Source organism: Hemicordylus capensis, chromosome 1, assembly GCF_027244095.1.
Source record: "Hemicordylus capensis ecotype Gifberg chromosome 1, rHemCap1.1.pri, whole genome shotgun sequence".
Taxonomy (NCBI): Eukaryota; Metazoa; Chordata; class Lepidosauria; order Squamata; family Cordylidae; genus Hemicordylus; species Hemicordylus capensis.
The window spans coordinates 408,502,468-408,525,656 of record NC_069657.1 but is presented as its reverse complement, the minus strand read 5'-3'; the positions used below and the strand labels follow the sequence as shown (position 1 = coordinate 408,525,656).

Here is a 23,189-nt window from a genome sequence, read left to right as displayed (position 1 = left end):
CGAACCAGTTCATGCACATCCCTAGTATTTAGTAGCATTGAAAATAAAATAAAAAAAGAATGCTGACATACTTGAAAAGCGGTACAGATGTCCCTCGCCAACCGTGGATTGAATTTGAGTATCAAATCATGGATTTGAGTATCTGCAACAGGCAAACTGAAACCCTCTTCACCAACTGTGACTTGAGTATTTGCAGTTGGCACCATTAAAAAAAAACACCGGCTGTTTCTCAGCCGATTTCGGGGGTCGTGGAGTCAATCCGAGGGTCACGGGCCATTTATGAGGGTCAGGGGTGATTGAGGGGGTTGGGGTGATTTTGGGAGGTTCAGAGCCAATGTTTGGGGGCTCTGAGTAATTTCCAGGGTCACAAGGTCAGGGGATCTGTTCCGGTGGTCAGGTGACCTTTTCCAGGGGTTAGGGGGGATTTTTAAAAAACTTTTTTTCATGGATTTTAGGCACTTTGGCACTCACGATTCCCCTAACTCCCTGTTTATAATGTTATCCTATGCCTCACCAACCACTAATTTGCCAGCCGCAAGGGTTTCCAGGAATGGAACCCTCACGGTTGGCAAGGGACATAAATGTATATAAATATGCATAACAATAAAATACTCAGGAAGCTGAATTTGGCTGCTGGTACCCACTTCTGCAACCACAAAGTGTCACTGAATTGTGGAGTATGTGTGGCTCTGCCTAAAGATTTATCTGAAAAATGACATTAAGACCTTTTTGCCATTTGCGGTCCACCTACTCTCTCGATTTGGTCACACCCTCTCTCAGACTAGTTTCTTGTATTTTTGCAGTACCACAAAGGAGCAAGCTGATTATGACGATTATCATTGTAGTTGCTTTTGCATCATGGTTTTCATTTGGGTACTGTCTAAAAAATATGTATGTCAACCCTTTTCCTTTCACATCACGCACAGGGATGCATCTCCTAACAGCTGTGATGCAGATTGTCAGCATTGGGGCATAAAGCTAACTTCATATTTGTCTTCTCCCCCACCCCAACCCCAACCCCGTATGTCTGTCCAGCGGAGCGGAGGTGCAGAGCAGCAGAGAGTGACCTTCACTGATCACTCTTACAACATCTTCACCATGGAGACACCCTGCCACGCAAATTTTTGAACTGGTACAACCACCACACTGCAGTGACAGGCAAGCTGTTTGGGAGGCAGCTGTTGATTAGGCTGAGATCATGAAGAGAGATGGCAGCCGGACAGACATCAATGCAAGGGCACCGGCTAGCTAGAGATGTTACAATTTTCTCCATTCACAGGGTGGGGAACACCTGGAAACACTTCACGTCCTTCGTGGTTTGCGGAGGAGACAGCCCTGCGATGCCTGTCAAAGCAGCAGAGGAAATATTTATAGATACATGTACAGTGTGTAAAATGGGACAACCTGTTTCCCAAGAGACACTTCTTGACTATTTCTTGGGTGCAGAAATAGGTTCAAATTGAAGCCTTTGCTCTGTGTGTGTGTGTGTGTGTGTGTGTGTGTGTGTGTGTGTGTGTGTGTGTGGTTTTTAATGGTGCTCGTTGAAGATCTGTTTCTGCAGCCGTCCCAAGTTTTTTGCTTGCTGCTTTTGTAAATCCGATGTCCTTGTTAAGGCAATTTGAGCTCAGCTGTTTATGCATCTTGCCAGCTGACTGCTGAAGAGAAGTTTTGATCTGTGCCTGCCAGGAAGCAAGAAACCAGCTCGTGCCAAGAGCCATCATTCCATGGTTTTGTATCAGTCCTTTGTTCTTGGGTGGGATTGGGAGGGGCAGGCTCAATGTGATTATAATTTGGGGTCAATCTTGTATTTTATTGGGGTGTGAGGGAAAAGAGAGAGACTTTCATCAGCTCCCAGAAGAGACTTTGTCAATAAATATTACTGTACTTTAAAAATGTATATACCATAGATTGTACTGTGTGAAGTTAAGCTTTGGTCTCTGTTTCCTAGCATATGTACAGTAAGCACTTGTTGGGTGCACAGAGTGAGCCTTGCAACTACAGCCCTATTCAGATATTATGTTGTTCCTGCATTGAGATATCTGTACACTCATGCATGTTTTTGTGCAAATGACTGCCCACATTCATTTTAAAAGTGTACCTGGGTGCAGCCCCCCTCGAATGCAGGCTACAGATAAGAAGTGGACTGCTGCATCTGTGTTCACTATAACATGAATATTTGTACCCATACACTGTAACAGACTGTACAAGTGTTGGTCATAATGTGTGAATGGGGCTTATGTTAAGGGTTACGTGAGGACACAGAAATCAAGCCTTCGGAGCATTCAATTAACTGCCCCTCTAGGACAGAGATATCCACTGCTTTTGCTTCTGGTGAGAAAAAGAAGTTCAACTTTCTCACCTAAACTTCACAAACCATTTCATATAAGACACTTGGCTTGATTTTCACCCCACCTCCCATAGTTTCCTGGACATCTTTAGCTCTCACTGATTTTTGCCGAGGACTGTACTTGATCATCATCTTTAATATTTTGACTCATGGATTCTCTGACTAGGGTGTAATAGATAGCATGCTGGATTTGAGCTGAGGAGACTTGGTTTCAAATCCCACCCACCCCCCACAAAGCTCTCTGGGTGGCCTTGGGCCAGTGGCACTCTCAACCTGGCCTACCTCACAGCGTTGCTGTGAGGATAAGATCACTTGCGCTCCTTTGGGGTAGGATGAGATGAAAAAACGTAATTAATAGTAATAACTGGGTCCATGTGTTCAGTTTCCCATAATGAAAATGATCAAATGAGGCTGTCGACTTAATGTAGCATAAACTGACATTCTTTTCTCTCCATGGAGAAAGAACTACTTTCTTTTCAGCAACTAAAATCAAAAACTAATTACCTTCAGCAAAGATGCTGCTGTGATTCTCCATGTTACATTAAGTATGTGTGTGCTTATGGGGTTTCTTATTCCCTAAATAACAGTTTAAGGAGCCTGATTCAGGTCTTGGTGTGTTTTCAGGGTGGGGGGCAGGCTTTAGCTGTGTCTCTGCACTTCTGTTTGCCTCAGGAAGGATTGATAGCAACATGAATTTATAACAGTAATTCTTTAAAAACCACTAGATGGGTGTTTTCCAAAGCAGCAAAAGACACTAGTCCAACATGGAGCTGAATGTTTGGGAATATTAAAGATACATTAAAAATTTTTAGATATACATTATCTGTGTTGAAAAAGGGTTGCCAATGTTCAAGAATTAAAAGTTTAAACTGTGGTGTCTCAGCCATTTTTCAATGGATTAGCACCAAATTTGGAGAGGTGGTTACTCTTGGATCCTAGTAGATGTGTGCAAACTTTCAGGGGGATTAGATGGATACTGTAGATTTTATGAATAATCATATGTTCAGTGCTCATAATGACAGAATGTTGAAACAACTCCTCAGCTTAACTCCTGGCACTACCATACCAGGATAATGTATATGAAATCATCTTATACTGTGCCAAATCACTGGTCTATTTAGCTCATAAGTGTCCACACTGACCTTCAGCATACAAAGCATGTGTGTTCATACTGCATTCAGAGCTGCAGCCCATCTCCAATTTGAATAAACACATGTAAGGAACTAAATAGTGGCATTAGAACCAATGTTCCCCCTAAGGCATGTGCATGTGTGTGCCACACAAGGTGGTTTTTTTTTTTAACGTCCACTCAGTTAATTTAAGATCCTGCTCAGGTTGAATCAAGTAGGCCTCATTCTGAATGCATGTGCACACACGCTGCTCCCTCTCTCAATGTTTTTAAAAACAACAATTAAAAACACATCTTTTTAAAGAGGCTTTGAAATGTTTTATCTGCTGCTTATATCTTGGTAGGTGTTTTTTTTTTTTTTAGTTTTTTAGCTCTGTTTTTAGCTTTTTATTAACTTTTAATTTGAAACTTCTTAAAATTTGTAATTTTAAATGTGGTTTTAGTCTTTTAACTTGTTTAATTTTATGAATCTTTTACTTTACTTTGCATTGGTTTTGTATCTGTTTTGTTGATGTTGTGAGCCATCCCGAGCAGTAGTGAACTGGGGGAGGGGGCGGGGTATAAATATTTTAAATAAATAAATACTGCCACCCAAAACAAAACACATTCTGTGTACAGATGGGGGGGGGGAATCAGAGGGAGCACTGGTTATGACAGTGGTCCATTACCCTACTCTGAGCATCCATCCAAGGCACATCTAGGTAGTCCAGGCCTCGGTATGCCACCAGCAGAGAAAATGTACAAAGCAGAACAGCCTGAGCGTCACCTCATTGGAAAACCTATGGGCCAAAGTTCATGTTGGGTGAACTGTATTTGGCCCTTTGTATTTTATTTTTTTTTAACAAAAACCTAGACCTCAGCATGAAAAACCTAGACCTCAACATGAAAATGTCTCCTTGAAGCTGCTACTGCATATAAATATACTTGTACATATGTATACATTATATATGTTTATACACTATTTGTATACAAATTCTATATACAATTTGTATATTAGCAGTGGTAGTGTTTGTCTGGGGAAGGAAGCTGCTCTTGGCACCAATGGTCATTTCCCACCCAAGGCAAATAGCTGGGACACTTTTTGTTGAGACTGCAGCATGAGAGGGAAGAGGGAAGCACCTAAAAGTGCTTAATATTGGCTGGATTGTGTCCTGTTAAAAGTCACAACTTCAATACATCCTTGTCTATTCTTTTTATATCCGAACTGGAGAGAATAGATCTGTCCTCTTACATCGTAGGGGAATGTGGAGTTGAAAAAGAAATTCCCCACAAGATAGCAATGGAGTGAGTTTATGTGATTGACAGTTAACAAATCTGATTGACCGATGACACCGTTCTGGGAACCAATAAAGAAAAAAGCTAGCTGTACATTAAAATGTTATTACATTAAAATTCAGAGGCAAAGGCATCCTTTCATAGTCTTCCCATTTTGTGAATGCGAGGAGGGAGAGCTTTGCAAGTGTTGCTGCAGTGGTCATATTCTGTCACTTCCTTTCATGCCAAGTTCACAAGACCCTCCGGTTCAGTGACATTTCAAGTAATTACGCAAGGGGATTTCTTGCCAGAAGAATAGAATTTGAAATGTAAACTTGGTTGATCGTATGTTCCACAAGGAAAAGTTTGCCAGATGGTTTCATTAGACACTGGAACATTAAGGACTTGGTTAATGTTTTCTGTTAAAATGTTTCTTCTTTCAGAGGAACACTTTAGTGGGGGTGAGGATGGAGGGAAATCCGAATTCCTTGCAGCAGCGATATAGGAAGATGCTGAAAGGCATCCTCTCAAACTGCGTGGGAGAAGGCAATGATAAACCCCTCTTGTAGTCTGCCAAAGACAACCACAGGGCTTTGTGGTCGCCAGGAGTCAACACCGACTTGATGGCACACTTTACCTTTTACTTTAAGTTTCACAGGCAAATTTATGACATTCAGTGGGTTGTTCTTGTTTGTTTGTTTGTTTAATACATTTTATATCCCGCTTTTCCTCCAAGGAGCCCAGAGCGGTGTACTACATACTTTGGTTTCTCCTCACAACAACCCTGTGAAGTAGGTTAGGCTACTGCCTGTTTCTATTGGTCACCTCCTTTTCAGTGCAAGTGCTTAAGTTGAAACAAAACAAAACATTGCAATCCATTTTGTCTGGCGTATGTTGGATATATGAATTGCTGTCTGGTTTTGAAAGGAAATGAGTTGTGTGTATATGTCATTTTCCATACACAGTTGTAGTGCATTTAACAAGAGGTTAGGTGGCAGAACTAACCTACCTTAGGTTCTTATCTGGTGGGCCACTGTGTGAGACAGGATGCTGGACTGGATGGGCTCAGGGCCTGATCCAGCAGGGCTGTTCTTATGAACAGAATAGTAAGGAAGCAGGAGGAAGAGGAAGAAGGGCAGAGGGTTATTATAGATGAGAGCAAGCAAAAAAAAAGTTGGTGGGGGTGGGTGGAAAGAAGGAATACATTACTTAGAATCACTAAGGGTTGAATATGCTCAACCCTCAGTGAACCCTGAGAAATAGCCTTTTTACAAATATGCACATGAAGTGCTTCCCAGGTGTGATTCACATACAGCTGGGGAGTATATGTGACTCATTAAAACCATGCAAGCAGGGCCAATGGGTTGGACCTTTTTCATATGGTAACATCCAGATTAGACTACTGCAATGCAGTCTATGTGGGGCTACCCTTGAAGACTGTTCAGAAGATTCAGATGGTCCAGAATGCTGCTGCAAGGATGCTCATAGGTACAAGTAGCTTCATGATTATCACATCCATCCTGCGGCAGCTTCATTGTTTACCGGCCCGCTACTGGGCTAGATTCAAGGTGCTGGTCTTGACCTTTAAAGCTCTACACAGCTTGGGGCCTGGGTACCTGTCGGACCACATTCACCCATATGAACCTGCCAGGGCCATTTGCTCATTGTCTCAGGCCCTGCTCATGGTCCTGCCACTAACAGAGATCCATTTGGTGGGGACTAGAGACAGGGCCTTTCAGTTGTGGCCCATTGGCTTTGGAACGCCCTCCCTGAAGAGCTTCTGCATACTCCCTCCCTCAGTGTTTTTTTAAAATAACTAAAAACATCTTTTTAAAGAGGCTTTTTAATGCTTCATCTTTGGTTATATCTGGTAGGTTCTTTAGTTTTTAGTTTTTATAACTCTCAATTTTTAGGTTTTAAAATAACTGACTTTTTAGCCTGACTTTTAACTTGTTTACTTAAACTGGTTAATTTTATTTGTTTTATTTACATTGTACCTATTATATTGTTGTAAGCCACCCCGAGCAGTACTGTACTGGAGGGTCAGGGGATAAACGTTTTAAATAAATAATAAATAAATGATAGGCACCCCAACTGCACAGAATTGTACCAGGAGGCACATCTCCCCTGTGCCTCTGACAGCACTTAGTTCTTTTGTGTTTTTCTGATGGCCCTGCTCCAAGAACTAGAGGAGTTCATAAAGCTCTCATTTGCAGTCACTTATGAGAGTTTTATTTGATTTTATTTTTATCCCACTTTCCAGAACAACCCCCCCCCCCCAAGTGGCTTACAGAACATATTCATGGGTGCCTGCAGGACTTTTTCCAGGGGAGGGGCAAAGCCTGCAATCCTAAACCCACTTACCTGAGAGTAAGCTCCATTGAATTCAATGAGACTGTCTCAATCTGGCTCCCCCTCCGGGTGCCCATGGATGTTTGTATTTAATTTATTTTTATTTCCCTTTTCTCTTTTAAGTAAACACACAAAACTGCTAAACATTTGTTAAGTAAGCACACTAAAAACCTATTCAGCTGCCACCTCCCCAACAAACAAGGCAGAGGGGGATGATGATGGCAGTAAGAAGTCCTCCCTCTGGCTTTTGATGTTCCCACCCAAATTCACTCTTGCTGCTTAGTCTGGACCTAAAGAAGCATTCCAGCAGATGCTGTTAGCTGGAGGGAGGACTTTTTACTGCAAGCATCCCCCTCTGCCTTGTTTGGTGGGTAGGTGGCAGCTGAATAGGTTTTTAGTAAGGTTCTAATAAGATCAGCTATTTATTGAGGAATTGCAAGTGCAACTCCAGAAGCATATTTTCTCTAGAGAAAGTCGTCACTGGCTTTGCAAGAATATATAAACAAACTCCCACAGAACCATGGGAACATAGGAAGCTGCCATATACTGAGTCAGACCATTGGTCCATCTCGCTCAGTATTGTCTACACAGACTGGCAGCGGCTTCTCCAAGGTTGCAGGCAGGAATTTCTCAGCCCTATCTTGGAGATGCCAGGGAGGGAACTTGGAACCTAGATGCTCTTCCCAGAGCGGCTCCATTCCCTGAGGGGAATATCTTATAGTGCACTCGTTTAGTCTCCCATTCATATGCAACCAGGGTGGACCATGCTTAGCTAAGGGGACAAGTCATGCTTGCTACCACAAGACCAGCTTTTCACAAGACCAGGCCACCTCTGTTCGTTTATGAAACATGGACCTGTCTGCCCTCGCTATGCCACTAGGTTAGCTGTTGTCCTTTTACTAAACGTATTTCTTGAAACATCTGTCTCAAGATCAACAAGTCTCCTAAATACATGAAAAATATTACCCAGTGTGTTGCCTGATAGTGCTGCTTCAGATGTCCTTTGAGTTCTTAAATAAGAACAAAATGTGTGGTTGCATAAGACTGCATTGTTTCTTTGCTCTCGTTTTCCCATCGCTTTTTAAAAAGCCCTTTGTTTTCAGTATGCACAGTGCATCTTTCCTTTCATTTATCTCTTAAAGACACTCACCTAACAAAACAGTGAAGCAGCACACTCCACTGTTGCTGGGGCGGAGCATGCTGCTCCCCAGCCTTTTCCCAGGAGGCCCTGGGGGCAGCTTTACTCTCGGCCAGTCCAAGAGCCATTCCTGGTGCAGCCAGCTTCAATAAAGATGGAGATGCCTCTGCCTCCTCTTCCGGCCATACCCATGTTCTCTCTTGGTGACTACTGTCACCACAACCTTATTGCACTGGCCCCTATTGCCCACTGCTAAAATCTTATCAGACCCAGGCATCCATTGCAGAGACAGGGCAGAGAACAGGCTCCACAGGATGGGGCAACCAAGTGCTGCTTCTGGGCTGGTGCCCATTGACCATCCTGACCATAATGCATCAGTCTTTATTGCAAGGCCCAGGAGCCAGTGGTGGCTCTCATTGATCCTAAGTGTGGCTCCCTGATTAATTGTTTATTAGGCCCGTGTGCAGCCTTGGCCAAAATTGACTGCTCCGCAAAGCCCCCTGGCATGGATCAAAGGCCACTGTTGCCATTGTGTAGTGAGGAATTGAGCCCTCTCACACTCCAGCGCCATCCTGGAAGGTATGCATGCTTTTAAAAAATTATTATTTCTTGTTTACACAGTCAGACAGGTGTTATTGACTGGTTTGTTTTATCCAGACATCGAGTCCTTCCCAAGGACCTGGGATGGCTGAATTTTATCATCAATACTGTTGGTTATTATAGATATTGTCGCAGAATATAGGCTGTTCCCAGTAAAGTTGCTTTTTGTAATTGGCTGATGGTGATTTCTGTGGCCCCTATGGTGTTGAGGTGCTCTTCAAGGTCTTTTGGAACTGCACCCAGGGCACCAATTACCACTGGGATTATTTTGGTCTTCATAATTATATTTATTCATTTACATTTATATCCTGCTCTTCCTCCTAGGAGCTCAGAGTGGTGTACATGGTTATTTTTATCCTCACAACTACCCTGTGAGGTAAATTAGGCTCAGAGATACATGACTGACCCAGAGTCACCCAGTGAGTTTCATGATTGGATAGGGATTCAAACCCAGGTCTTCTTGGTCCTAGTCCAACACTCTAACCACTATGCTATGCATTGAGAAGTGTAGTCCTTCCTAGTGATTGGAAAATGCCGGGAAGGACTACACATCCCAGTGCTCCATGCACACCTTCCAAGATGGCGCTGGGGCTTGAGAGAGTTTCATTTCTCTTAAAGGGTGGCACCAGCATAGGCAAAGTGCAGCACCATGTGAAAAGATCTCACAGTGGACGTTTTCCGCTGAAGTGGTCTCCACTTGAAAAATAGAGAAGATCACTGTCGTAGCCCTGCCCAAAAAGAGAAGTGGCATTAGCTAAGAAAGTGTGAAAAGAACATAAGGTGCAGGGCAAAAAACACTGTAAGCACAACAAACATCTCACAAAATGTAACTGGGCACCTGTACTGCCAACAGAAATGGAGAATAGAATTTAGATCTGTGATGGACAGGAGACATTAGAAATACTTAGCACAGAGAAAAGAAGATTAAAGTAGGAACAGTATTTTCCAATATTGAAAAATATGTCCACAGAAAGAGAGAATTGCTCATGGGGGAGGAAATGAAAAGACTCAGGTACATAAAAGGAAAATGTCCTTTATTCCTAATGTGTTTCAAGGATAGCCCCTTTTCAGGGGATATGAACATTACAAATAAACCAAGCCACTCATAATGGATCTGAGGGATGAAGTACAGCCACTTAAAGGAGGGACTCTTACTGATGATCATTTCTGTTGAGCACCTATTCAGAGATGATGACTGAAGCATATGGATTGAAACCACTTAGGTTTATTCTTTTACATTTACATCCCTCAAAAAGTGTTACTCTCAAACTCATGAAGGATAAAGGATATCATATTTCTCTGTCCAGCACTCTTCTCATTTCTGGATATGTTACAGTGGTGTAATCTTTTGATGTGACTTGATCTGCTGTTCTCAAGCTAGAGCTAGCAACAATAATTGCACTACAGAGTGAAAGATTAGGTTAAATAGTGGGTTCTAATGGTTAAAACAGTTCTGCAGGAGAAAAAAATAGCCTGTTGAGTTTCTAGGATCTTCTTTGAAGGTTTCCAAAGAAGGGCTGGACAATTATGCAGGGGACAGTTTTGTGATTTCTAGGCCACTTCTTTGGCCAAAAAGGACCCTTAAAGCACCATACCAAAACCAAAAATGCAATCATCCTCAAAAATCATTTATTCAGACCAAATAGAGATGAACTTGCACCAATGTATCTTGTACCCCTGCTAACTGGGCAAAGAGGCACCTTTTAACATGGTGATTCTCTTTATTTAGCAGGGGGAGAGTAACTGGCCCTATCCACTCACAGGATAGTACCTCCAGTGACTGCTGCTGGTGTCTATCTTGTGTTTCTTTTTCGATTGTGAGCCCTTTGGGGACAGGTGTCCATCTAATTTGTTTGTTATTTCTCTGTGTAAACCGCCCTGAGCCATTTTTGGAAGAGCAGTATAGAAATCGAATGAATGAATAAATAAATATGAGAATATGAGAAATATTAAAAACTAGCTGGGCCGGGTGTTGAGTATCTGTGCCTCTAGTTCTCAGCCCCTCGTTCTCAGCCCTCCCCCATCAATGCTTTTTCTTCTGGCCGGACGCCGGGCTAACCACTTTTTCCGGCCGCCCGTAAGCCCCACTTGCCAGCTGTTACAGCCACTTTCTTCACACACCTGCCACTTTCCCCAGCGCCACGTTCTTCACCCCCCACTGCCACTTTCTTCCCCCGCTTTCCCCAACACTGCTTTCTTCATCCACCCATCCCACCACCGCCAATGCTGCCTTCTTGCTTTCCCCAGCACTGCTCTCTCGCCTGTCTGTCTATTTCTGCCCATTCGCTCCCGCCCCCCCCCCCAGCAACTCGCTTGCAAACTCTCACGAGAGCTGCCACACATGGGATTAGCAACAGATATGTTTAAGATAGATAGATAGATAGATAGATAGATAGATAGATAGATAGATAGATAGATAGATAGATAGATAGATTCTACTTCCCAGGAAACCTGGTGCAATAGATTCTTCATAGATACCCTAAAAATCAGAATGGATTAATTTCTCTGGGGAGGGAATTCCACAGGTGCTATCATCACATTTTGCCCCTTAACTATCTAGCACCACTACTAGATGCACCAATACTTATGCTATTGTAAACTGCCCAGAGATGAAAGTTTGGGGCGGTATACAAATTAGATAGATAGATAGATAGATAGATAGATAGATAGATAGATAGATAGATAGATATCTGCTGGTTTGGGGACAATGAGTTGGATGAGATACTCCATTGGTTCCTACCAAGTAACACACACACTCTCTTTTGCAGCTAGTGGTACCTTGTACTCAAGTACCTTAGATATCTGAAGACATTTCAAGGTAGAAAATGGGGCATAGGTATCCGGAATGCAACATTTGTTTGGCTAGCTACAATGCTGTTCTTAACCCCCTGCAAACAAGGCAAAGAAGCACATTTTAAAGTGGTGATGTTCTCCAATCCCCAGCACAGTGGCCCTCTGGTGGCTGTTGCTAGTGGCTGTCTTGTGTTTCTTCCTAGACTGAGGGTCTTTTGAGGCCAGAGAGCCATCTCTTCTCAGAGTGTGTAAGCCACTCTGATAACTCTTTTTTTAATGGTGTATAAACAATAATGATGTCGAGAGGCAAGGAAATGTATATTGACACCAGTGGCTCCCAGGTTGGTCTGCTAAGACATTAGATGCATTGAACCTAAAATGCACACCTGTACATTCCCCCCCAGTGCAGTCTCAGCCTTTCCCAGATGACTCAGAACAGCACAGGAGTACCCAAGAGGTACTCAAGAGGGTTTTCTGGATGCTTTTTTGTCAAACAATCCTGTGTTTTCTAGTAAACGAGAAAGCAGGATTAATCAGGGGACCGTTGCTATGGAAATCTTGAACTCTTGGGAGCTGTCTTGTGTCATCTGAGACTGAATCCTTTTAATTATGCTTGTGTGTTGGCTGCTTTTATTGCTTTAACCAAGTTGGCAAAGATAGTATCGTACAGAGTACAAACTGCTATTGGAATGTGTAACTTGCATGTAAGTGCTATTGTTTTGGTTAAAAAAAACCTATTGTATTCAGTTTTTTTGGCAGCTTGACTGAAGCATGAGATTTGCTAAGAGTCTATGAAACAGGGTAGGTAAAAGCATACTGGATTTGGCCTGTGCTTCTTGAAGAAATGTGCCTGTCAAACTGATTTTGAGTGCCTAATCTGTTTAATTAATGAGGGGTCAAGCCTGCATACTGTTAACTCAGCTATTTGAATTATACCCAATAGTTGTCAAAGGAAGTTGCAGAATTAGGAAATTACAGATTTTCTTTAAAGTTCCTACTGTTAAAAACATGAAAACAACCTCTTTCCTTTGGAATACTGACTCCTTACCCTTTTATTAAAAGGACTCACCACTGGACTTAAAAAAAAAAAAATCAGAACTCATTTATAGAAGCTAGAGCTGCCACTAGACTCATCTTGGCTACCTTGGACAGCATTTAACCCTTATCTAGGGCAGCATTGATAGGAATCGTGCATGGGTAAACAATCCTTTGGGGTCTTGGAGCCATTGCAGACCAGGGTTTACTAAGAGGATAGAGGTTGTAGGGGGCTTATAGGTAGAGAATTAGGGGTGGAAGAAGATCCAGTTATCAAGTGGTACAGAAGGGGTCGCCTAGCCTGTAAAGCTTCAAAGTTCACTTTAGGGAAGGATGATATTCTACAGTATGGCAGGGGGAGGCAACCTTGGCTCTATATTACCCTTGGCCCCTATTACCCTCTCTTGGATGCTGTGGCGATACCCTCACAAAGCTCTCTAACTGCCCAGCTGTATCCTTATCCATCATTACGGAACCCCCTGCTGAGGCTGGACTGTGATTTATCTTGGTATAGGTACCAAATTGCAACTGGGGATGATAGTCATTGTAGTTCAGCAGCAGCTGGGAAGCCAAGATTGCCTACCCCTGCTCTGCGGTATCAAGCTGTTGGCAGCTCATCCTCAGCTGTTGATCTCACCCCCCTCTTAACCTTGTTACCTTAGTCCCTTTCCCCCTATTACCCTCTCTTGGATGCTGTGGCGATACCCTCACAAAGCTCTCTAACTGCCCAGCTGTATCCTTATCCATCATTACGGAACCCCCTGCTGAGGCTGGACTGTGATTTATCTTGGTATAGGTACCAAATAAGCTGTAGGAAGGATGAGCCAAAGGTGTGCAAATTCAGAAGGAAGTAGGTACAGGTTCAGGATGAAGCAACAGAGTTCAATTCAGGGCTGACAGGCAGAGTCAAGGAGCCAACGTGAAACAAGGACTGGGTAATATGATAACATGAGAGTGTCCTCATGATACATAAATACATAAAGAAAAAGGGGATGTTGCGTGGTCGAATTGGTGTTGACTCCTGGCGACCACAGAGCCATGTGGGTTTCTTTGATAGAATACAGGAGGGGTTTACCATTGCCATCTCCTGCACAATATGAGATGATGCCTTTCAGCATCTTTCTATAGCGCTGCTGCCCAATATAGGTATTTCCCACAATCTGGGAAACATACCAGTGAGGATTTGAACCTGCAGCCTTTTGCTCCCTAGTTAAGTTACTTCCCCGCTGCGCCATTAGATGACTTACATACATACATACATACATACATACATACATACATACAAACAAACTGCTTCTTACTAAGATATTTTGTGACTGGCACAACTGAAGTTTGCTGAAGTTTGGCAGAGTGTAGCATGGCACATAGTTTGATGGAGAAAATCTTCCAAGTTCCTCCTTCACTAGACTGGAGTTAGAAATACAAAATGTGTAGCAATTAAAATATTCATTCATTCATTCATTCATTCATTCATTCATTCATTCATTCATTCATTCCCTTTTCACAACCCAAAGTGACGTACATAATAAAAATTACAATAAAAACAAAATATAAAACCCACAATGTATCACAGAGACAACCAAAGAGCAGCAATTTATTAAAAGGACAGGAATGGAATCAATTTCAAAAACAGATAATTCCAAGCACAAGTCCAGTTAAAAAATAATGCCAAGGTAAAAAACAAAGACTAAGGGCTGTCTATGATAAAGTAAGTGTGTGTGTGTGTGTGTGTGTGTGTGTGTGTATTATGTCAACCAATCTTGACAATGTTGAACCATCTCATGTAGGACTCCCCATAATGAATTGATTGTGTTCTGGCTCTGCTGGAACTAAAAGAGTCTTTGCTTCTGCACTGCAGCACAGGGCCACTGTCAATGCAGAACCCTGTGCGGCCACCCCTCTAGGCCCCACTTCAGACAGCCTTGGCACAACAAAATTGCACAACCTAGTGCAAGAAGGTAATATAGAAGGTTGTATAGAGGAAGATGGTATAAGATTACTGGTATAGACTGCATGGAATTGCAGGGATGTTTGCAATTGTACTCATGTACAATAGTTTAGGGATGTGCAAATCATTTCAACATCAAAATGTTTAGACTCAAAACAGGCTGTTTGAACTTTAAACAAAACACCCTTTAAATAAAGGACCTGTTTCGAGCCTGGAACCTCTTCCAATCTGAAACGTTTTGACATTTCATGCACCATTTTGGAGACTTGTTTTTCCCTTGCTGATTGGTTTTCTGGAACTGACTTCCAATTGGCTTGTGATCCCCTTGCTTCTTGGCTAGCTTGTTATCATACAGAGCAACTGTGCCACCATTGGCAGGAAGGAGGAAGGGGGAACACAAAAGGAGGGAGTTTCAAAATGTATTCAAAGGGACTGGCAGAGAGAGCTCTTATCGTGTACCTCTCTTGAACAGGATGCATCAAGAAGGAATCAAGGAAGGCTTAATTTTGTGGTTTTCTCAGCACCGAGTATAACATGTTGTGATATTGCTGCTATCACTATCTGGTTTTGTTGGATCTCAGATTGACAAAGGCAGAACTTGGGTGTCTGACTTGAACCTTCCTTGAGTTGTGGTTGGTTTTGTTTGTGAGATAGTGTTGTGGCAAGAAATTGACAGTGTTCATCAAAAACCTCTTTTGTGAGGGAGAATTACCTCCACAATCCTTATCTGCATTCTTCCTGCTGAGTTAATTGGTGCATTAGCTTGCTGCTATCCTCTGTGAAAGGAGGGCGGGGCCGAGGCAGCTCACTCTGAGTGCAAAGTGGCCTTGGCTGGAAATATCCTAACATAGGGAGGGCATGCATCTGATCCCCTTTCCAATTTGCTTGTTAGTCAAATCTAGGGACAACTGGCCCACTGTCAACTAAGTAACCTGTCCCCATGTGCCACCAAACGGAGAGCTCATGATACTGTGAGGCTCCTGAGCTTGTAAAGAGTGAGCTCTCCAAGCTTGGAGACTCAAACATGAGTGTTGGGGGGAGGCTTCTGAGAACCGGCAGAAAAGCATTGGTAGCAACACACCGCTTGGCCTGATAATACTCTGGCTGTGGCATTTCACACTAGCAAACTATCTGGATGAAAGTTGTGATACAATTCAATCTTATGTTCTATTTAGTTGCATCTTACATGCGTGTTTTATCAGGTGTCATCACTATTTCATCTTGCATATTGCTCTAGCATGGATGTCCAAGTAAGCCAAGAAATATGTAAATCTCCCCCCCCCCCGCACTTTGTTGCAATGAGATTACAGCAACCATAAAATATGGTTGAGGATAGTAATAATATATGTGAGTATAACTGAAAAGAAAAAGAAAAGAAAAATTCCTTAAACATAACATAAATAAGAAGATACAAACAACACAGGAGAAAAAGAAAGCAGGGAGGGAGGGTCACCTTCTTCTAAGGATATGTTTCAAAGCATATAAAGAATTCATTAAAATTTGACCAAATGGCTGAAAATTCATCTTCTTTACCTTGCTGTCGGGGAAAAAAAACCAATTCAAGTGCTAACAAGGAACACAAGTTAGTTATCCAAAGTTGCAGTTCAAGAGTAAATTTGTCCTTCTGGTGTTGTATTATAATCCTTTTGGCGACCCCACCCCCACCCCAAGCGTGAAGAATCCACAATTCTTTAAATAATGCTAGATTCCATATGCTGGGGAAGTCCCCCAACAAAACATGAATGTCCTTGACAGGAAATGATAGTTGCAATATCATGTTAACAATCTTATGCATTTCAAGTTAAAATGGTGCAATAACTGAACAGGACCAAACCATATGCATAAGTGTAGCCTTGTACAGATTACACCTCCAATATCTAGAAGTCTGCAGCCTTCTCGGAGGTATCCAATAAAAATTCTCGGAGGTATCCAGTAAACACAGAATAAATGTTTCTGCTGTATTAGCTACATTTTGAGATCCAAAGAGGCATGTTTCACTGCCTTCAAACAACTAAGATAATTGTTCCAAAGATATTTGATATAATCGATATCAATCTTATCAATGTCTTTAAGCTTCTGAGAGCAAGGTTACAGGGTTAGGTGCATCCAACAGACGTTCCAGGTCTAATAATAGAAAAGGAGTTTCAGAACTGCAATCACATCAAGACCAAGGAGCTGTGATTGTAATTGCTTTAGTTGAATAAACTGCCAGTTAGCATTTAAAGATAGATCAAACTCAGCTCTCAAAATGTCAAAAGATATAAAAACATCTTCAGAAGAGATAAACTGATCTAGTGTGATGACATTGTGAGAGACCCAGTTAGCCCAATAAAAAGATTTATGAGCAATTGCCCACAATGTAAGCTTTTCAAGCTGGAAAGCATACAAATCATATCTAGAACCCAAAGTTCTCCATATAAGTCTTGCAGCTTTAACCTCCAGTAATGGCCTAGATCAGCGAACAAATGATGAACCAAGCATCTGCCAAGATTTCAGTGGATTTCCAAGCTGTGCCCAAGGCGTGACCAAAACCTGGGATTCATTGTTCCACCCTAGGACTAAAAATAAAATAAATGCCCAATGATAAGCCTGAAAATGCCGGTACTTAAATCCACCTTCTTCAATAGATAGTTGAAGTTTACAAAGTGAAAATTTAGGCAGGTGTCCTTGCCATAAGAAGTCAATGAATAATTTATAAATGTGCTTAAAATATGATAAAGGTATAAGAATCGGAAGACTATATATATATATTGAATTCATCCTCACAAATAACTATCAGTATCAGCACCACCTACTCCATGCACACAGCGCTAGCAGCTGTATGGGTGAGAAGCATGTAAACGCTAAAAATTGGGACACCTGAGAGATGTGGCTAGGAACACAGGAAGCTGCTTTATATCAAGTCAGACTCATGGTCCATGTAGTTCAGTATTCTCTACACCAGTGGTTCCTAAGCATGGGTCCTCCAGCTGTTGCTGAACTACAACTGCCATCATTACCAGCTACAATTTATTGTGGCTGGGAATGATGGGAGTTGTAGTTCAGCAAAAGCTGGAGGAATCGTAGTTGGGAACCACTGCTCTACATCAACTGGCAGCAGCAGTTCCCAGGGTTCAGGCAGGAGTCTTTCCCAGCCCTACCAGGAGATACTGAGACCTTCTGCATGCGAGCAGTTGCTCTATCGCTGATCTATGGCCCCATCCCCTAAGGGGAATATTTTTACAGCAGACCATGTTCACAAGGAGTCACCCATCCAAATGTAAGCCAGGGCAAACCTTGTTTAGCTAAGGGGACAATTCATGCTTGCTGTAGTAAGACTAGCTCTGCACTCCTATTACCATGCCGCCCCCCTCTGCATTCAAGCAACATACAGTATTTATGAAAAAAAGGCTCAGCCATTTAATTGTTTATAATAATCAGCTTGTAAATTAATGAGCAGAGATGTAAGCGCTCCTGTGGTATATCCATCTCACATAGGATGGTCTGAGACACCCACATCTGAGACTATCTGTAACCTTTATTAGAACGAGACGCGTAGATGGAGCTGTTACTTGTGGCAGTCGATACCATTCCAGACCTTCTAATAATGGAGGGAGTTTCGCTCCAGCTCTTGGACATGTTTAATAAAATGGCGCAGTTGTTGCCAGCAGAAGTGACATTTATCGAGCTCTCCCTGTTTTCATTATGTTAACTTCTCTCTGCTGCAGTTCCATACTCACACACAAATGCCACAACCTGCCTTTCTTTGACTGCCATATGGCATTTTATCTCTTCTGAGGTGGTTGGCAGCTTACATAACATTTTTACAGTTTTATAAAACATTTATTTTAAAAAAAAACTTGTGAGACTTTGGACAGTAGTCACCACTAGGGCAAAAGTCAATGCATGCACAAATGGCCAGAGAGAGAGAGAGAGAGAGAGAGAGAGTGTGTTATAAAACAAGGACATATGTACAAGCCAGGCCTGAAGAGAACATTCCCAATCTTCCGATCCATATGGGGTTTAGTTTCTTCTTGTCTCTTTTATCAGGCATATTTTGGCCTGAGATGCAAAAATGTCTCCTCCTCATTTATAAGTAATGTGTGATTCAAGCAATGCATGTACTAGGTTTCAGCAGAAGCCTCGGAGTATTCTTAACCATTTGGGAGTATACCTCTTCTTCCATGACCCCACTCCCTTTCAGACCATAATAATCAGCATATTTGGGGGCGCTGTGTGCCAAATTTCAACTTTCTAACCCACTGGCAAATACCAGAGCCACTTGTGTGACCATATTAGCCCTGTACATATGCTGCATGTGTATACACTGACTGTACAAATGGGAGGAGAGTGGGATCATACCTGTTGTTGTCCTTGGCCTTGTGCCTTTGGCATAAATTCGGTACAGAATCAGTGCATGTACAAACTCTCTGTGCATTTGGGAGCCCTGCTAAAAACAAAATGCCCACCTGTGTGCATAGCAGGTGTATACAGGGCTTTTGAGTGGCTGTTTTGAAGGGAAAAAGTAAGACCGTGGTAGCATTCAAATTGAAAATTAGCAGCAGGAGAGCAAGCTATCAAAAGATCATCATAGTTGGAGGCAGCTCAATTCTAGAAAGAGGTAGAATGGAGAGCATTTTAACTGCCCTTAGTTCAACCCATGCAAACTTAATGCAACAAAGTGAAATTATGTTTTGCATTCATCGGGACGGGATGGGTGGGTTATGGGGTTACTTCCAACCTGCTTCCATGCCCCCTTCCCAGATGAAAAAAAACTGCTGTGAGCAACCAACCTTTTCAGAGCCTAATTTTAGCATTGGGTCTAATTCTCCGAGCTTCCAGCTCCCTTGTAAAGTCTGTCACAGTCGTGGCCTGTAAAATCTACAACATTTCTGGCTTGACGCCTCTTTCCTTCTTTGAAACCAAACGCAAGGGGTTTATTAAAAAGAACTTCATGAGGGAATGCTTTTGAAAGAGAATATTGGAAGCTTAGCAAATTGGATCTGGCTGCAGATTTGTAAAGGAGTGCTTTCTTTGTTGGCTCCAAGGTTATTCAGTTGATTTAAACTGAAATTTAAATCAATTTTCTTTTCACAATGTGCTTCATTTTTTCATATTTGCCAACTACTGACACTGAGTTTCTGACTGGTTTGCCAATAATATTTTCCACCTCCTTTTAATGTTTTTCAACGTGGAAAGTAGCCTATATAATTTATTCATTCAGTTTACAGATTGGGAATTGAGGCCAAGAGACTGGTGATTAGCCCAAGCCTATCCCATACATCAGATTTAAAAATTACCTTTTACCAATTAGGTTTGGGCCTATTTTAACAGAAAACAGTAGCTTCTAAATACCTCCTACTACATACAAATATGCTAACTTGGCAAAGAGGCACCTTTTACCATGTTGATTCTCTTTATTCAGCAGGGGGAGAGTACATGGCCCTATCCAAACCCAGAACTGCATCCCTCCAGTGACTGTTGCTGGTGTCTATCTTATGTTTCTTTTTAGATTGTGAGCCCTTTGGGGACAGGGATCCATCTTATTTATGTTATTTCTCTGTGTAAACCGCCGTGAGCCATTTTTGGAAGGGTGGTATAGAAATTGAATTAATAAATAATAATAGTAACAACAACAACAACAACAACAACAACAACAACATAAGCTTTCTCTAAAAAGCAAATATCTTTCCAATTTACAATGGTGTTCTGCTCCTATACTCAGTACAATACATTCATCAATGTTCTGTATTTCCCCTTTGTATTAATCCTTTTAGCTTTAAGAAGTACTGCACCATTTTCAAATAAATACTTGGCTGTTACTTGTCTGCAGAATAATTAAAAGTCTGTAGTAAAACCATTGGTTCTTCTGACAACATAGGTTAGTGCCAGGTTCACCAGCTGAAACTTGCAAGACTGTCTAACATAAGAGTAACAATTAAACATGTTCGCCTGGTACAACAAAAAAACAACAGAATCCTCCATCATTCCACTTTTTGCGGTGTCAGTATTGCATGAATCAAACCCATACAGGCACAACACACATGGTACGCATTATCTGGTATAAGCAATGAGGCTATACATCCACCCCTCCTTAGCAGTGACTGGTTCTCTGATGCGTTGGGTGCAAACCTTGTGTGCTGAGAGGATCCTTAATCTTGCAAACACTGTGAATTCCTGGAGATACCAAAGAAATAGACGACAACAATTTCTATATTTTGCAGGTCTTCATAGGTTTCTGGAGGACATGAAGAACATAAAATGAAAGACAAATCCATGAAAAAGATTTGGCTCTGAACCTGAGATTGTCATGCAAGGCAATAATAATAATAATAATAATAATAATAATAATAATAATAATAATAATAATAACTTTGTTAGTCACCCCATAACAAATTGTTCTCTGGGCAGCTTACAACACAGCATTAAAACATGAGATAAAAACACACAATGCATCAAATAACAGGCAAAGGGGCAGGGGTACAAAATACAAAACAATTTTTAAAACATTATTTTAAAATCAGTTTACAATCAGATCAAAATTTCAAAATTTTAAAAGCCCTCAAGGCTTTGCCCATGACTATTAGCCAGTAGGGAGCTGGTCTTGTGGGAGTGAGCATTAATTGTCCCCTTTGCTAGGCAGGGTTTACCTTGGTTTGCATTTGGATGGATGACCATTATAAGCTATTCTCTTTAGCGGATGTGGCCATAGCTCAGTAGTAGAACATCTGCGGACTTGCATTTATTTATTTACTACATGTATATCCCACTGTTCCTCCAAGGAGCCCAGAGCAGTGTCCATGGTTATATATCTCCTCACAACAACCCTGTGAGGTAGGTTAGGCTGATAGATAAATGACTGGCCCAGAGTCACCCAGGGAATTTCATGGCTGAATGGGGATTTGAATTCGGGTCCCCCTGGTCCTAGTCCAACACTCCAATGACTGTACTGCACTGCGCTGGCTCTTGCATGCAGAAGGTTGCATGTTCACTCCCTGGCATTTCACTCCAGGAAGGGGTGAGAGAGACTCTAGCCTGGAACTTTGGAGGGCTGCTGCCAGTCAGTGCAGACAATACTGAGCTAGATGGACCAAGGGTCTGACTCGGTATAAAGGCAGCTAAATTATGTTCCACTTTCCCATCAGCATTGCAAAATGGAAAGAGACTTCTCATTTGCTCAATTTGTCACATAGCAACATTTAATTTCAAAGCACTTTCAAGTGTGAGTGCACAGAATCACCCACTGCTTTATGTGTGTGATTTTTGAGGCACTTACTTAAGACATGTTTGTTATTTATTTTTACATTTACTTCCTGCTTTTCCTCCAAAGAGCCCAGAGGTGCATATAGTTATGGTTATCCTCACAACAACCCTGTGAGATAGATTAGGCTGAAAGATAAGCAACTGGCCCAGAGTCGCCCAGTGAGTTTCATGGCTGAATGGGATTTGAACTCCGGTCTCCTGGTCCTAGTCCAACACTCTAACCACTCCCCCTCCCCGCAGGTCTTTATTCAGCGGCCTGTGACAATCCTGCAATTCTTTGTTATGCTAGATTCATACAATGTGTCAAAATCAAATTGGTATATTTGGCTAGAATACACTTTGCATTAGTTCAAAAAATTAAAGGTGATACTTGGAGCATCCTCTACTCACACTGCATGCTATTCACTGCTGTGACTATCTTCCTCCTTTCCCCACCTGATATGTATATTTGCCAGCAGTATGACAGGACTTCTAGGAAGGAAGCACCTCCCATGCCTTGCTGCTTATAGGAGGAGAGATGATAGGGGAGGAGATCTGGTCCTGTGGTAGAAAGCTTGAACTGTCCCCTTTGCTAAGCAGGGCTTGCCTTGGTTTGCAGATGGATGGGAGACTACATGTGGGTGCTGTAAAATATTAGGGGATGGGGCTATAGCTCAGTGCAAGAGCATGTAGGTTCACTCCCTGGCATCTCCATGTAGGGCTGGGAGAGATTCCTGCCTATAACCCTGGAGAGTCACTGCCTCTCAGTGTAGATGATACTGAGCTAGATGGACCAATGGTCTGGCTCAGTATAAAGCAGCTTCCTATGTTCCTTGATACAATTATTTGTGCTCCAGATAACTCAGTAGATTATACTGATGATAATGGGACTCTGTGTATTAAATTTGCAGCCAATTTGTCAGTTGTATGATTTTTAATTTTTTTTTTTTTTAGAAGGGCGGGTTTCTCCCTTTTTAAAATTTCCCCATTGATCTTGCACAAGGCTGCAATTGGCCACCAGATGGCAGTCTTATGCAAGGTTGACAGGGATTTTTTTAAAAAAACCCTCAAAAAGTAAAACACCCTCTCTTTCTAAAAATGTGATTAAAAATCAAGTAACTGACAGATTGGCTTCAAATTTAATACACAGAGTCTTGCTATCTTGTACTGCAATTGTGCCTGGTTTCAGAGCCAGCCCTTCCCAACTTGATCCCCCCCACCCTAATTTTCCACTGACCTCTGTGTTTAAAACAAACAAACAAATCCTGTAGCTGGCTATGGACACGTGACAACCTTGTGCAAGTCCCATGGCAAATTAATTTTTTTAATGAGTCAGGCTTTTCAGGAAGGAAGAATTTTAAAAATTAAAGGT

The 23,189-nt window shown here is 42.0% G+C and overlaps 1 protein-coding gene across 4 annotated transcripts in view; it reads left to right on the top strand.

The window, feature by feature from the left end:
- Positions 1-20,397, top strand: part of STUM (stum, mechanosensory transduction mediator homolog) — a 109,106-nt gene extending 88,709 nt beyond the window's left edge. For all 4 annotated transcript variants that reach the window (XM_053307178.1, XM_053307167.1, XM_053307190.1 and 1 more), the window contains one exon: positions 1,036-20,397. In XM_053307178.1, the coding sequence (XP_053163153.1) occupies positions 1,036-1,076 (41 nt within the window). In that variant the 3' untranslated portion in view covers positions 1,077-20,397. The remainder of the gene's footprint in view (positions 1-1,035) is intronic.
- The last annotated feature ends 2,792 nt before the right edge of the window (positions 20,398-23,189 follow it).